Below are 17,031 nucleotides of genomic sequence, written 5' to 3'. Positions count from 1 at the left end.
TGATCAAAAAGCAAGATTTGGTCTGTATTTTAAGCAGAAGAGCTGGAGGGACTTAGGTAAGTGAGTAAAGTAAAATATCTGAGTAGACTTTTCTGCTTAATGTGTGGAAGACATGCAAAATTATGTCGTCAAATTCAAATTATCCAAGATTATTTACATAGGAATCAAAAGCTGAATCTCTGCAAGCCTGCCAAAAGTTAGACTACCGTGTCTAAATCAATTACTTTAGAATAGCTGTCTGCCAATAGTCCATGTGCTGCAATGCAGCTTCTTGGAATCGTACTGCTCCGGAGAGGGAAAAATGAAAATAAAAGCAAGCAGAAGAAATCCCAGGGGACTGTAGCTTCAGGAGGCAAAAAATTGGTGCTTTTTGCTTGCCTGTCTCTTCCCAGTTTCCTGCCCCCTTCAGCGTATGAGAAAGGCAAGAAGAGTTTGTGCACTTTGGAAACTCGATAGGAGGCAGCAGCTGATCTTCCCATCACCAGCCTAAAAATAATCCACTCCAGGGCTTGGAGCGGCTTCACTAAGTGGAGGAAAATCCTGCCATCGGGATGATATTGATCACATAGCACAACCGAGTGACACTTTGGGTTGGTATTTTGGGGTTGTGTTTACAAAGGTAAGCTGCAGAGTTTGATCTAACATTCAGCAAGCAAACGGGGCATGCGATGACCCTCCCCCCATTATCTCCCACTAACCACCTCCTCCTCCTCCTTCCCTTTATATCTGTGGGACAGGGCTGCTCCTCGTTCTTTCCTGGGATTACAACTCCAATCTCTTTTTCCTTTTCCATTCGCAGGCATTCTCAGCCTTTACCGTCCCCATCCTGCTGATGTTTTCTTTGCTGCTGTTCACAGGGTTATGTTTCTTTTTTTAAACTGTCCTGTCTTGGCAATGTGAAGTCGAAGGTTTTACAGCAGGCAGCGTAGCACGCTGGTGTTGGGGATCGCACTGTATGGAGAAGCTTTCCAAAAAAGAAAGAAAGAAAGAAAAAAAAAACCAAAAAACGATGTATTTAGATGTGTGAGACCACTGCAGATGTTTGTGTGAAATGCTTTGCAGTGCCAGTAGCCTGTTTTAGCACCACTGCCGTTGTGCTTTTCCCTGTGTTTGGAGCCTGATCCAGAAGGCTCCCGAAGTCAATGAGATTCTTTGCATTGACTTCAGCACCGTTTGGATCAGGCTGTGGCACACGGCAGTTTGCGCTGCGAATGCTGACAGGCACCAGAGGTAATTCATCATCCCGAGGCCCAGGGGAAGGAAGAGGGGTCTGTGGAGCATAGCTGGTCACAGCTTAAATAAGGAATAAAAAGGAAATTGTCTTTTGTATGTGGTCATTTTTGATAAAGTGGATTTTAAAGGGACAGTGCTTTCTGCCGTTACCTCAGCAGCGCTCTTTGCAAGACTACAGATCCCATGGGTTGGGTTAGAGTGCTTTTAGGAAGATAAGAAGAGCAAACTAGAAGGATTCAACCTAGAAAGGAAAAAGATTCAGAGTACTAACCTAAAATCTATGGAAAACCTCAGAGTTAGGCCTTCCATTCAAAGCTATAAATTAATAATTTGTCCTTAGTTAAAATGTACTACGGGAAATTCCAGAAGGAAAGACAAATTTTACTTTTGTGATTTATCCAGAAGATAAGAACTCAGTACTTTTGTAAAACTCGGAGTATTTTCTTCACCCTGCACCTATATGCATACACATATGTATATACATACATGTTTATATGTATATATGGGCATATAATGCACATTATGTTTAAGACCAAAATGAAATTTGATCTGAACTGAGACACAAATATGCTCTGTAAACAGATATATTTTAATTAGGAAGTGCAACTATCAATTTATATCTTTTTTTTTTTTAAGTATGGACAACAGAACTACTGCAATAAATGTTTTCAAAATATTCTTATTCCCCCAAACAAGCTCCACCTGAGGAGTGTACTTATACTCATTTTTTTGTAGTCATAAGTACCTTGCAGAGCATGACGATCAGAGTGATAACTCAGGTAAGATTAAACTCTTGAATATGAAGATTTTAAAGTCCACTTTAAAAGACTCTTAAGGTAGTTAAAATGTCTTTAATTAGGATTCTTATAGTTTTGTACTTGGTGAGGGTGTTCTCATAATTTTAATGGAAATTTAGATTATCTACCATTTTTCCATTGTCTTCTTCAGAATTGCTTACGGAAAATATATCTCATGAACTGGCTTAGTGCCCTGAGAATCCCCATTTATGCTTGTTAAAATGAGATTTGTGAGTGCTTAGGTTCAATGTGTTGTCATTTCCATGTTTACGACTTTGACCTATTTTCTTTCTTCCCAAAACTTCTCTTCACAGGGAATATTTGTTCATTAATCACTTTAGTTCTGTTTTTTCTTTATTCTCTTATGACTGTGTCTGTCCACCTTAGCCTAAAATCAGGAAGTCTTAACTTGCCAGTAATGGGGACCCTAGCATAAAAATTTAAATGCTTAAAGGACATGAGGGCTTTTTTAGCTATTTAATTGAAGGGTGAACTGCTGTTCAGATAGTTCATATCTGCATTAAAGTAAACCCACAGGGAATCAGATTCCCAAATGATGTAAAGGAGAGCTGAAACTTGTCTTTCACTGGTACCAACATGGGCCCATCCTCATGATTTTTCTTTCTGTTCCTCTCCTCCATGAATTTTGGCTGATGGCTTTAGCTCATACTGACAAGCCATTCTCAAAGGGAGATGGAAAAACCACCTCTGAGAATCTCTGATGAGTTGTAGAGTTCATAAAGACAGAAATTAAAGTGAGTAATATGGCAGTAACTTAGAAAGATGAAGGCCTTCCAGCCTACAAGTGTTGAAACAAAAAACTACCTGGCACTTGGCACTCCTGCTGCCTTGCTGAATGTAGCTGCTGTCCTCAGATGGCACACACTTGTTATCAGATGATCTTTGTCCCATTACAACATTTCCATGTCTGAAATGATAGCTTAAACCTAGCATGCTTGGCAACATTATAATAAAGTATAACATTCCTGCTATAATTAGCACTGAAGCTAATTGTGATGTACCCACATTGGTGTAATTACCCCAGAATAACTTGTTGGCCTACTGTATTCAACAGCAAGTGAAACTTTCTCTGGGAAAGCCATTTTTTTTGTAGTGACTATAAATAACATTGTCTTTTTAAATGAGTTTATGAGCACCTCAAGTTATTCTGAATGGCTGTTACTCCGTGATGAAAAGTAGTGGTTCATAACTGCAGATGACCAATAAATTTCAAAATAATTTGCTACCCCTTCATCTGTTTTCTGCAGAATATTCACTTTTAGGTTACACAATTTCTTTTTTCAGTGTGGTAGTTACACTGCCCCCATTTTGTTCAGACATTGCCAGTCAAAGCCAGCTCCCTGTAGAGAAGCTCTCAGCTCCAAAGGTTCCTACCTGAGCATGAGCTTAGAGAAAAGGTCAATCCATATAAGAAGAAGAGGCTTTTGCTTTCCAGTGCCTCTCCCTTCGTTTGGGACTCACAGATAAATTTTGCTAAGAGACTGGTGGACATTTCTCCACTGCTATGACCTTGAGACAGTCCTGCATGAGCCAGCTTGGGAATTGAAGTAGGGCAACTGCAGCAGTTCAGCTCTGATGTTGAGCTTGATGTGAGCAGGGCTTCTTATCTTGGGAACTGCACCACAGTGATTAGGACTGTTAATTGTGAGACTTGAAGTATGTTTGTGTGGCTCTCTGCTGGACTGTGAGCCCACAGCAAGGCAGGCAGAATGCTGAGGGTGATGAACCTACCTGGGTTTGCTGCTTAATTCACCTCTGTACCCTCCCAGGCAGTGCTGTTTCCAGTGTTCCCAGGGAAGGGTCCTGGCAGGTGTAGGAGGGCAGCTGCTGCTCTGGAATGTGATAACCTCTCTGAGTTGGAGCATTAAAGGCTTTAATCTCTTCTGTCCCTGTTACAACAGAAATCTCTTCAAATTTCACCTCCTGTGGCTCTGCAGCTCAGTTTTACCTCTTTGATTTCTCCTCACATACATACTGTGGCCTAAAAAGTCTGCCTCCTCATCTTTGGGAAGGAGAAAATCACCTTTGACCACAGGGTGGGAAAACTTGAGTCAGCTCTGTATTCTCATTTGCTTAGGTCTAATTCAAAGACCTTCAGCATTACAGGTTTTACTGTTCTGTGTGATCAGCATTCTGTCAGTTTTTCTGTGGGAAAAACAGAATTAGTATTCAGTTTGTTTAGTGATGTACTAGCATAAAGCTCAGTGTGGAGAGAAACAAGCAGCACTTCCTCACATGGGCAAGATACCTCTTTTTCCCTCTCTACAGATGTAGTTCTGACTGAAGCCTAGCATTTACTTACTAGAAGAGTAAAAGCCAAAGGAAGAATAGTTTAATATTTTAATTTTTATTCAGGGAACCAAATTTGATCAGTGGTCAGTCACAGAAATGTTCCCTCTTTCTTTCCTGCTGCAGTTTTCAATGACTTACAGCAGTAAGCACAACTGCAGTTCTTCAATTCTTCATGTTTTGGCTTTGGTTTTTTGGGTGGATTTTTTTTTTTCCCCTTAATTTCCACGTTCCCATTTCATTTAATGAAAACTTATGGTTGTACAGAATGAAGGGAATGGTGCCTTTTCACTCTTTCACTGGGTAACTGTAATCAAGATCTTCAAACTGTCTTCATTTCCAGGCTCAGTTTTTGAGTGAAAGCTTTCAAAACTAGGACTCATTGAAAGTCATTGTAGCTGAGGCCTTTTAACACCCCTTAAAATTCTTAGAATTATTAAAGATCTCTTCAACTTACAATACTGAAATCCTGTTTAAAAGTGTAACTTTGACTCTTTAATTAGTCTGAAGCTTACTCTGCACCTCTAAAAATATGTCCTCCTGTAGTTACACTTAACTTTCCAAGCATGGGATCTGAGTGTGGGCACAAGAAATGTTGCCATTATATTATCAAATTTTTATTTGAAAATGACTGAAGGCTGCAGTGTTTCATTGGAGGAGAGATTGCATCTGAAAACTTGTCATGGTCCAACTCCTGCTATTTTTAGTGCAGCTGCAAAAGCATTGTTGAAAAATGCCCTGTACTGTCTAGAGAAATCAAGGATTTGTTCTGCCTTAGGGGCTTTCTTTCTGTCCTTCTTTGGGGAAGAAGGCAGCTTGTTAAACTTTGAGGCTAATGAAAATGAGCTTCTGGAGGCATGCCCTGATGCTGCAGAAAGTAATAGCTAATTTCAGCTTCCAACCAAAGGGTATTGACTATAAATGCAAAGCATCCTCCCTTTGATATCAGCAAAACTTCATCCAGTATATTCCCCTTATCTAGGAAACCTGTGCCAAGAGTCAGGAACTACATTACATGCTTTATTCCAGGGAGTGATGGTTCTGTGCATGTTTCCACTCCAGAGTCTCCCCTCTATCTAAGTTTTCCAAAAAGCAGAGCAAGGTCCAGCGGTTTGAGTCACAAAACTGTGGAGGGTGTGTGGGATCTGCCTTCTGAACCAGAAAATGGATGGGAAGGGAAGGATGGAGTGGTTCCTGTCTCCCCACAAGGCACGCTGGAGATGACATTATTTCTCTGAGCTCAAGGTAGTGCAGGGTGTTTTCATTCACCATTCTTGAACATCCAGAGAACTGCCAGCAGCAGCAGGTGTTATAAAATTTTGGATATGCCAACAGATGCAAAACATGAGTCCTCCACTTCCAGCCACAGCTGGTTTCCCAGTGGAAATGGAAAAATGGGTGGAAGAAAGGAGGGGAGGGAGGAAGGATCACAGGACTGTTAAGGTTTCCGCAGTTCTTATCTCCTCTATCTCCTATCAGTGCCAAATTGTACTGGTGTGTGTCCCAAGCTGAGTGCTGCTAAACAGGGAAGTTGTACACTTGATGATTTGACATTTTATGAAGCCAAAGCTGCATTGGGGCAGCACATCACCACAACACTGATCAGAATATTTTGATAGATTTTAAGCCTGTGGAAGTTTAATGAACATGGTCACTGGATAAACTGATTCATGATGAGGTTTTATGATCGAAAATCTTAGGAATTTAGTGTGTCAGTTACCCTATCTCATTTCATTTGCCATGTAATCTTTTTTATTTTCAATTTTTACAAACTAACCAACCTAGGCTTGATTTTTCTCTCTATTTTTAACAGAAGGCAATTAAATTCTACTTCTCTTTTTTTGAAATGAACAAAAGTATTGTGAGTAGACCGCCCTTACCTTTTCTTGAAAAAGATCACCAGTATGATGGGCACTGTCTCTAGATATTAGTATTAATTAATAGGACCAGGTTCTTTTCTCAACCCTGGCAATGTGCAAAGGACAATTGGTTTTAAGAGCGTTACTGGACATACTCCATCACAAAAATGGCACAGCACAGATTCTTGTGAAGATTCAGATGTGATTCTTCAAAGACAGATCTTGCACGAGAGCTTTTAGCAATATAGTGTGAGGTGTGATAGGAAACCTCTGCAAAATGATGGTGGTCTCCAGTTAGGAGAAAACACTCTTCCTGCAATTAGTAGTCCTTCACTTGAACATCTGCTACCTCTCTTCTATTTCCCTTCCAGAAAAATGGGGTAAAACCAGCAGTTCCCTTAGCTTCCCTTGGATGTGGTTTTCCATCCTTTCTCTCAGATTGATTTTTGACTAGAAGCCAAAAGCTACACAGGGAGTCAATGATTCAGTGTTCATCTGAACCCAGGATTCTCCTGCCTTTCAGTACCGCTCCAACCACAAGACCACAACAGCATCTTATGCTGTCTCAGAAGAGAGTCATCCTTGTGGGAAAGGGAGGAAAATTCCCAGCAGAACTCCCTTGGACTTCTGACCTTCGATAAAAATGAGGAAACAGCACTTCTGATTTTCAAGAGATTACCATTATCATTATGTTTCCCTTAAAGAAGACATGTCAAGCTCTCACAAATTAAACCCAAACAACCTCTTTGTATTTTTTTTTAAATTCCTTTTTTGTTTTGCTAATAACTTCTCAATATAGTCAGAACAGAATGTTTCTTTTTTTGTTACTAGCCTTATGCATATATTTAGGTATAAAAATAAAATTATAGAATGATAGTGGTCATATCACTCTATTCATTATAGAGAATGGCCCAAAATCTCCATCAAATTGTGTTACAGCACATGGACTGTTAGCAGATGGTGGTTACTGAAGTTTGAGTTGGTTGACCCTCAGCTTTTGCCTCACAGTGAGTACCTGAATGTGAGTTACGTTTAACTTCTGGTGAATCTCAGCCATAAACTGATGATATATTTGGGAAAGGGAGTGCATTTATTACACTCCTTTCAAAGGAACTCCTTTTCTCTGATGTGTTTTGATATGGGTGTGATTTTCAGATCCAAAAAGAACTTGCTTAAACACTAACAGAGGCTTTAGCAGAGGTTCAATATGCTTCTTTGAATTCTATATTTTTGTGAAGATCTGCATATTTGTTCTGTCTCTAAGGGACTACCTGTGTAGTTTATACTTACCTTGTTATGATTATCTTGTTTAAACAACTTACAGAACTAGTAACTATATGAGGAAGGAAGGAAATCTTTTTCTCTACATTCAACTGACTTTTTTTTTGTTTTTAAACTGCATTTCTGCATTTTCTGCATTCCTATCTTGTTCTGATTCTGCAAAACCTATTAATGCCACCGTTCTTGCAGACAGATGATTTGCTGAATTAAATCTATTCCTTCTATTTTAGCATGTAAAATTTGAGAAAAGAAAAAGGTGTGGATAAATGAGTTTCCACAACTTACTCTGCAGCACTATGTTGTTCTGTGTAAGTTTCAGGCAAAGATATGAGCAAGGAAAGACTTTGTTTGCAGTCCTTTTTCATCTTCTGGTAAAGAAGACTGAAAGGATAAATGATGCACAGGTTGATTTAAGCCAGAACCTGGCCATTACTCAGGATCACTCTGTGGCCCATGCTCTGCAAGCACGAACACAGGAGATTATTGTGGTGTACAAAGATAATCTCACAAGAAGTCACGGAAGTCAGAGACTGCTGGGATGAGTCTAAGCACATGTTTAAGGGTTTTCAGGATCAAACATAAATGCTGATTTATTGCCTAGGCAATCTTCAATACCTACTTTGGTTAAGAGTTGGTCATTTTTCAGTAATGTCTCCTGTGTGTGGCCATTGTTCTATGTGACAATGAAGAAATAAATACAAAATATTAGTGGGTGCAAAGCTGCCAGATCACAAATACCAAAGGTTCAGAGCTTGCACGGGGAATGCAGTGCAACAAATTGTTGGAGATATGGCTCCAAAGAAACAGCAACACACAGCTCAACTTTTGTCCATTTTGTTTTGTTACGAGAAATGGAAATCCTTATTTTTAAAATCTTCTACTTTCTTTCTTTACAGTCTCACAGAGCTATTTCAGCATAGTGTTTGTGCCTTCAGTGAGTACTAGAAGTTATAGCATAATGTATTAAAAATAGCACTTAAATAATGAATGCAGCTAAATATAAACAATATTATGAAAATATAAATAATACTAATGTCATATAAACACGGCCTTCTAATGTGCTTGTATTTGACATAGCCCAAAATAATTTTCAAAATGCAACTGTGTTGTTCTCTATGGGTTCTTCAATATGCTCTTTCCTCGTCTTTTTATTATATTTATTTTGTCTTTAGCCAAAGGGAATGCTGGCACTCTTGGTAGTCAACGTTTCTCTCATTTCTGTAGTAGCCAGGCCCTCTGGAAGAGATGAGACTCGCATTTTGTGGGAATGACAATGCCTCAGCCTACAACATCAGTGCTGGTGTCCTCAGGAACGTCTGCTTTGTGGATGCCCTCAACTTGGTCCCTCATGTCTTCCTGCTGTTTATCACCTTCCCCATTCTGTTTATTGGTGAGTTATTCCATGGAGCCCTGCCATCCCACAAACACTCCAGCATGTGTTTATACTCAGTCATGTTTGCATGGGCTTGGTGGAACCATTAAATGCTTTGTATTTATGAATTCTGAAAAAGAAGAGGAAGAATGGCTTCACCCGAAGGATGTGAGGCCAACCTGCTGAAATGTGGGAATTTTAGATATAAATCTGAACTAATCAGCTTGAAGAGATGGATGAGAACCAGAGAGATCAGATCCAAATTTGCTATCAAACTTCTCTCTGCAGAAATTTTCTTCAGATTTGAAATTGGCAACTTGCAGCCTTTGTTATTACTGGATATTAGAAGACTTAGAGCAGTGGGTCTGAATGTCTTTGAAGTTACATGAATTACAGAGAATATCCAAAATGTTCACCTTGGATCTAAGGCTAGGATAGGTGTAAGAAATATTTAAAATAGAAAAATTTCTTCTTTTGCCAACATTTGTAAGAAAAAGTAGAGCAATAGAGATATATATTTTTTTTCCCAACAGAAATAAAAAATAAGAAATTATAAATCCCTCTTGAGGAATTTGGGACAGTGGAGGGGCTCTAACTCATATAGTCTTGTAAGAAACCCCATCTAAGCTAGTACTCTAATGATATGTTTTTTCTACAGTTGCCTTTTTATCCCAGTTAATTTGCAGTGGTGAAATAAATACAATTTAATACTTTTCCAGAGAGATCAAACAGTAATGTTCTAACTGCTTATAGGAGATTACGACTTGAATAACCATCAAAAGTATTAGTGAAAATAAATATTCTCCTGACAACTGTGTGAGAAATGCCAAGTCAGTTCTTCCATGTTACCTTCCTGGTGCTGCATGTATAGATGGTAATGCATTTCTTCTACAAGGAAGATTTGACTTTGGGACTGTATTTGGACAGGAGATTTAAGGGCCTTCATCATGCAAAAAGACTCCAAAGTGGTTGAATAAAATGCTACAGGAACCTTTGGGCTAAGACACCCTGTACTTAACTGTGACATGATCCAGCAACAAAAAACTAATTAAATAATTAATCAAGAGAATAAGAAACAAATTATAACAAATTATAAAGACTAGAAAGAAACCCCAGGGTTATGGAAACTCTCCAACAGTGCTGGAATTTTACCTCAGTGCTGGCTTTTCCTTTGAGGTGAGATGCAGGTCATCCTTGAAGGACAGGGCTTTGTACAGAAGTATTTAATGGAAGTACAATGCAAGGTCTGAGGGCAGATATAATATTTTAGAACACTCTAGCATCAGGTGCTGCTTTGTTTTTTTAGAGGTTTTAATTTTTATTAATTTTTAAATAGTATTGCAGCTGCTGAAAATTCCCTCTATTTTGTGACAACATTAGGAAAAAATATAGGATTTTAAATTGTATGCTATTTGTGTAAGTATGTAATTCTTTGTTTTCCATTTTATATGCTAATTATCAGGACAAGTAGCTGTTGAATAGAGCTTTAAAAGCCAACTGGAGTCCATGGTATACACTGACTCCAAACAAGAAATTTGATGATAAGCTGGTTTGTGTGGACAAAATAAAAATAAAAAGCAGCTTGAGAGAGACAAAAAACAGGAGCAAGGTCAAAGAAAACCCCATTAGCTTAAAAAAGGCTTAGAAAGCTGTGGAAAATGCTTGAGATAGCTATGGAGAAGAGAGAATAATTTCTTCTTGCAGAATTTTGTGTCTTAACCAAGGATGAAATGGTGAAATGCTGACAGTTTCCAAGAATGAATAAACTTAGGTTTTGGTTTATGTGTTCCTGAGTCGCCTGATGAGCCCCTAAGCATGATTAGGCACTGCATCCTTGTGTAGCAAAAGCACATCCTGGGTTTTAAATCGAGTTAGTTTTGTTTCCTTTGGTTTGATTTCTTTACTTCCCCAAAATGTGCTGTTGCTGGGATTCCCTACAGGCTTTGGGAAGCCTGTCAGGGAATTCCAGGAGCTGCTTTACAGCAGGAGGGACTTTTTGGCCCTCTGGCTGAGCACAGCCTTGTACCTGTGCAGGAAGAGACAGAGCTGAGGCTCGCTGTGTGATCAAACCTCAGTTTCCCCAGCCCTGTCACCTCCCTCAGATCCTCTGTGTGACATTCACATTCTCTGGACAGAGACATAATTCCATCTCTCAGGAGAAGCACAGAGAGAAGAGAAAACAATCTTTGTCTCTGCTCCTTTGTTCTCCCCATGTGGAATGTGGTACCTGAAGTGATGGCTGGGTTGCATTCTGGTGAAGGTTGTTTGGGTTCAGTGACCCATCATATCCAGCTGCGTCTCAGACTCTCAGCAGAGAGTCATGGGTTTTGTTAATTAGTTAGGTAGGTAAGAAGCAAGTATGTAGAATAGTATGGTATCTCTTTAAATAGTATATTCATGTAATATAGTATAGTCTTAATAAAGCAGATCCTTCAGCCTTCTGATCTGGAGCCAGACATCTTAATTTCATCTCAACATCTGGGGCTCACTGCATTTTTTTACTATATTCTGTGTCCCGCCTCTTGCTGGGTTGCTGCCCTCAGAGAGGATCTCTGCTGGAAAGGGGAGGTGACATCTGAGGTGATGACAGGGAAATTGGCTTCAAGTTGAATTTGTTAATTAGTTTGAGTCCCGGCGCTGTGTGGAGAGCCCTGAGGTGCCAGCAGTGCAGAGGCTGGGCTGCACCTGGGGGAGAGAAGCTGTGAAATCACTCTTCACTCAGACTGTGCTCTCAACCCCTGAAACAGATAACAAATGTTACTTGTTTTGAGTAAATGCATCTCTTTGCGGCCTCATTTGAGGATGCAACTTTTACATCAGCTGGAAATTTTTCCTGCTCTTTCTGTGACTGTGGAAGACGTGAGGACGCCGTCACTTCGGCTCTGTTGGTCCCTGTCGTCTGAGGGGGCCACTTGGGGTGGGTTTTTTTGTTGTTGTTTTCATTTGTCTTGCTCAGGAAGGATTTGATTGTAATTTGAAAAAAGGATTGTCTCATTGTCTTCAGGGTTTGATTTAAATTACCGGGCAACTGAGATACTCCTTGGTCATCTTTTCAGTAACAGCAGCCCTGTAGTCTGTAGTTTGTACTGACTGCATGTAAATGTGGCCTAGGAAATTGATAAGCAGATCAGTCACTGACTTGCTGCGAGATAACCTTTCTCTTTCCTTGCTATCATTTCCCAGGCTGGGGAAGCCAGAGCTCCAAAGTGCAGATTCACCACAATACCTGGCTGCACTTCCCCGGGCACAACCTTCGGTGGATCCTGACATTCACCCTGCTGTTCGTGCACGTGTGTGAAATAGCAGAGGGGATTGTTTCTGACACGTAAGTATCAGAGTTTGGTGGATAACAACGCTAATTGTATTTCTTAATGGACAGTGTTAATGTCTGATTGGCTGGCTAGTAAGGCATGAGGAAGTTTCCCCCAAAAAGTTCATAGAATCCTTTCAGGAACTGTCCAGGTTTTAATGGGATGAAGGTGAAGCCATTGTTCTTACCATTCATTCTTCTCTCAAGCTATAATGGCAAGCAAATATTGATCAAAGTTAAGCACTCATGAGGACAAAAATCTTTTTGTCTCTAGGAAATGAACGTTTGTCCTCTTCAATAAATTAGCAGAACACCTATGCTTTCACACAATGGCGAAAAAAAGGCACTAATTACACTAATTTATACCATATTTATTTTCAGACAAATGAAATCTCGCCACCTGCATCTCTTTCTACCAGCTATAATGGGATTTGTGGCTGCCACTGTATCCATAGTCTATTACCATAATATTGAAACATCCAACTTTCCAAAGTTACTGCTGGGTAAGTCTAGGTCTGATATTTATGTGCTTTTACAAATCCCAGTATTTTAGCCAAAGTCAGCTTGTGTAGGTTAAGAAGGATGGTGAAATGTGTGAGATTATTAAAACAGAGAGGAAAGTTTCTGCTCTTGCAACTGGTGGTATCATAGGAGTTATTACACCTTTCATAAGGTACACACTGAAAACTACTTTTAAAATTTTTACAAAAGAGAAAGCCATGCATGCCTGTGTCATTTCTATCACGAACTTTTAGGTATTCTTTAACCCTGGTGATAATTTTAGGAAAAACTTGTCTGCAGTTAAAAGGCCACTGGGAATCATGATGTGACCACAAACTCCTGTGCAGATGCTGCTCTTTCTCAATACCTTTTGCATCTGATTCTGAGATTATCCTGTCTGCTCTCTCAGTCAGGAGATGGTCAGACCAGACATGACAGAATAATGTTCCATGCAAGTATATTGTCCAAATTGCCTGTAACTCAACCACCTAAACAAGGCCCTGACAGATACCAGCCAGGATGCAGGCCCACACTAAATTCCATAAACTCTTTTTCAAAATGAGCACATTTCTGTATTCTCACTTGGGATGCACCCTGCTTTTTCTAAGAGGCAATATGTCTTCTGTTGTGTGCCTTTTCCTTCACCATAAGAACAAAGCTCCCCTTCAGATTAAGTCTCCTTCAGTGGACTTTTGTACCTGTGTGAAGATCTGCCATTGTGGATCTGTTTGAAGGGTTGTGGCCCAGAAAAGAAAACAAGGGCTGGTGACATAGAGGATCACTCTGCCTGCACTGTATCAAGCCATGAAAGCTAAAATGCTGTAGTTACACTTATGTATTAATTTACTTTTAAATTATGCATGTGCATCTGTTTTACAGCCCTGTTCCTTTACTGGATAATGGCCTTTGTCACCAAAACCATCAAGCTTGTCAGATACTGCCAGGACGGGGTGCCTTTCTCTCAGCTGCGTTTCTGCATCACTGGAATCATGGTCATCCTCTATGGGCTGCTGATGGCTGTGGAGATCAATGTCATCCGAGTCAGGGTATGTGCCTTCTCCCTCAGGATCTGGAAGAATATCAGTGGCATCACGGGGGTGAAGATGGCTCCTTAGTCCCAGGAACTCTGGCTTTTGTCAAGTTTAGGCCCAAGTTTCGCTTAGCCATAAAGGTTTGGTTAATTCTGTGGATATCAATGGTGATTTAAATCTCTGTAAAATGTATGTCCTTGATGTATCCCCTGGACTTGGTGTGTGTGCAAGCCTGTCTACATAAAGTGTAGATGGATTTATATTTGTGCACATGAGGAAGGTCTAGGTGGATGCAATCTGTAAAACTTGTGCTGTGTTAGTGCTGATTAACTATTTATGTAGTGAATCTTTAAGTTAGCATATGTTCATACCCATAATAACTTAGAATTAAATTTTTTGCACAAGAATTCATTTTTACTGTTGTTCAGCTTGAGATAGTTGGTACTGGTAGGGTTCAGAACAGTATCCACATCCCATGTTGCTCAATTGTTTGCCAGTTATCTGTCAAAATGGAAATGCTTCTATTTGCAAACAAATTTATATTTAAATTCAACATATAATTACCTTTAAAAGCAAATTTGAGACCGTGGTTGTGTCTTGCACATAGTTTTTACTAAAAAATTACTATCAATAAAATAATTTCTGAACCCATGTTTTTCTGTTTTCTCCCCTGCAGAGGTATGTGTTTTTCATGAACCCTCAGAAAGTAAAGCCTCCAGAAGATCTGCAGGATCTGGGGGTGAGGTTCCTGCAGCCATTTGTCAATTTGCTCTCAAAGGCAACTTATTGGTGGATGAACACTCTCATTATTTCTGCTCACAAGAAACCTGTGGACCTGAAGGCCATTGGGAAGCTCCCAATTGCAATGAGAGCACTGACAAATTATGTCTGTCTCAAAGAAGCCTATGAGGAACAAAAGGTAATAATAGATGTCCATGTCACTGTTCAGCTTTAGAAAGCCAAAATGTCCCTTTGAATTTCTTCAGCTTTCATTAAATCCTTGTTTTAGGAAGTTTTATCTTAGGACTGTTTGTTCCAAGGTGAAACATTGGCGTAGGAAGTTCCAATCCAATAGTTACTGTTTGCTTTTAAGTGAGTTTATAGCAGGAGAGAGTTGCCAAACTGAGTGCAACTGGAAACTAAAACCACAACAAACTGATCACTTGCTAGATTTTAATAGTGAAAGATTTGTTTAAATCTTAGCTACTTATGAAACTGGAAGACACTCTGTCCATAGTTTCAGCTGGAAACACTCATCTTCACCTTTTTTTCTTCAGAGAAATAGCCAAAACCACACATCAAGAATAGCCAAAACACTGGTGTCTTAGCAGTGATTTAGTCACCAATCCCAAACACAGAACCATACAGGCTGTGATGAAGAAAATTAACTCCATCCCAGCCAGACTTAGTATAGAAAGCATGGTTGGGAAAACTCACTGGGTAGAGCAGGATTTTCCAGGGAAACTTCTGGATGCATTTAGGCAGCTCTTTGCTCCCAGCAGCTAATGGAGCTGCAGGCTCCTTTCTGTGCCTTCTGAGATGAAACGATTATCAGTACAATTATTTATATTTTAATAGATATAGTTTGCTTCTCTTTCCTTCTGCAGTTGAGGATTACAGAGACCAGGGATCAATATCCTTCTGCTTTAGGCAGAAAGCTACTGAGTTTTTGGAACTGAGCTTTTCACAGCAGCCTGGGAGAAAGTGCATTCCTTAGACCAGCTCCTTAAAGGGCCTGAGCCCTACTTAAAGAGGCAAAAGAGGGATATGCACCTACATGGCCCAAGGACGTGAGTCTGTGCCATTCTTGATGACAGGCACAACAGCTGGGTGCCAGCATTTGTCTGTAGCTCTTTCTCATCTGCAGGTACTGTCTGTGCCTGCAGAAAAATGCAGTTCAGATGCCAAAAGGCAAGGTAGATGTGCATTTCTCATGTGCATGAGCACAAACTTTCAGTGTGTAGTTTCCCTCAGTGTGCGTCATGCACATATAAACACTTATATAAATGTTATATATGCAGTTGCACTCACCTACATTTCTGAAGCTGCCTTACATCAGGTATTTTGTGTTCTGCAGTTGCTTAAAGCCTTGAGATTACCACAACCTCTAGCACATTTGTGCTACTATTCCACAACAGGCTGCAACCCTGAAGTAAACTGGTATTTTGTAGATAAAGTTAAAGTAAGCCAAATGGCTACAGCAAATCCAAGGAGCCAGGCAGTGGGACTCACTGCTGTTCATTCCTGTGGAGAAATGCATTGGCTTGTGCCTGGGTGGGCCAGAAAACAGCCACAGAATTAGGAAAATTCTTCAGACTGGAGTGTGGTCTGCAGTCTGGAGGAGGTGATATGCCACTGTCTCTGCTGCCAAGTGTGTATTTTACACTAATCTCCTGCAACTGGTGAGGGGAGCCCCACAGCCTTCTCTGGATTAAGGGGGGTTACCCCAGCCTGAGCCTGCAGATAGCTGATCCCAGCTGTGCTCTGTGGCCCTGCAGAGAGAAAACTCCTGTTCCTTCCCAAACCCCTCTTCTCACACCTTAATGAAAGATGCTGAACATGACCTTGAATACTCTGTATTGTGAAATGCCTTTGAGATGGCTCACATGACATTGTCTTGCTATCTCTTCTGCATGCTATGAAAATAGAAATAATTGTATCAATTCTCACATAATTCCATTTATATCCCCCCCACCCCTCCCAAAAAAGTGATCCTCTTTCTGTTGTTGCTTGGCATTTGTTTCAGTTTCTATTGAAGCAGTCTAGATGTTGCACACCACATATCAGTGCATCATAGATCACATATCCAAAAATAGATTTAGCACATTGATATTGCATTTGGTTTACTCCACCAGCCTGAATCCTGTATAGTTTGTCCTGATGTTTTTTCTTTTGGGCATCTAATAGAAAAATCAATTTTTAAAGTCAAGGATCATTAGTTTCCTATGTCCGCTATTCATGTGCCACTATGGATCTTAGCTGTTAGGGCAAAGAAAAGGAGGAATGAAATTGTGTTAACTATCAATCACAGGGACAGGGCATTGTCCTTCAGCACCAGGCTTATACTGCTAGCTCCAGAACCATGGGAACAGTCAGATTTCCATATTTACTAAGGCAAGCCTTACAGGTGACTTGATTTATCACAAAGCACTGCCCTTCATTCCAGCTGTGGAGTGCCCAAGGTAGAGAAAATTAGGAATGTGAAAAGATGTTGACAAAGACAAGGAAAACCTAATCAAGTGGCACAGCTGAGAACAGCAGCCCAGACTGGTTAATTAATACCACAACATTCTATGCAAGCCCATAAAACTCAAGGATCATTCTGGAAGAGAATATA

The 17,031-nt window shown here is 40.1% G+C and overlaps 1 protein-coding gene across 1 annotated transcript in view; it reads left to right on the top strand.

Moving 5' to 3' along the window:
- The first annotated feature begins 484 nt into the window (after window positions 1-484).
- Window positions 485-17,031, top strand: part of ABCC9 (ATP binding cassette subfamily C member 9) — a 69,434-nt gene continuing 52,887 nt past the window's right edge. The window contains exons 1-6 of the mRNA XM_021539188.3: window positions 485-619; window positions 8,705-8,870; window positions 12,036-12,177; window positions 12,544-12,665; window positions 13,543-13,709; window positions 14,371-14,613. Coding sequence (XP_021394863.1) covers window positions 8,726-8,870; window positions 12,036-12,177; window positions 12,544-12,665; window positions 13,543-13,709; window positions 14,371-14,613 — 819 coding nt within the window. The 5' untranslated portion in view covers window positions 485-619; window positions 8,705-8,725. The remainder of the gene's footprint in view (window positions 620-8,704; window positions 8,871-12,035; window positions 12,178-12,543; window positions 12,666-13,542; window positions 13,710-14,370; window positions 14,614-17,031) is intronic.

The sequence above is a fragment of the Lonchura striata genome, chromosome 5 (assembly GCF_046129695.1).
Source record: "Lonchura striata isolate bLonStr1 chromosome 5, bLonStr1.mat, whole genome shotgun sequence".
NCBI classification, from domain to species: domain Eukaryota; kingdom Metazoa; phylum Chordata; class Aves; order Passeriformes; family Estrildidae; genus Lonchura; species Lonchura striata.
Note: the sequence above shows the minus strand (reverse complement) of the source record. Positions and strands in the feature narration are given on the sequence as shown.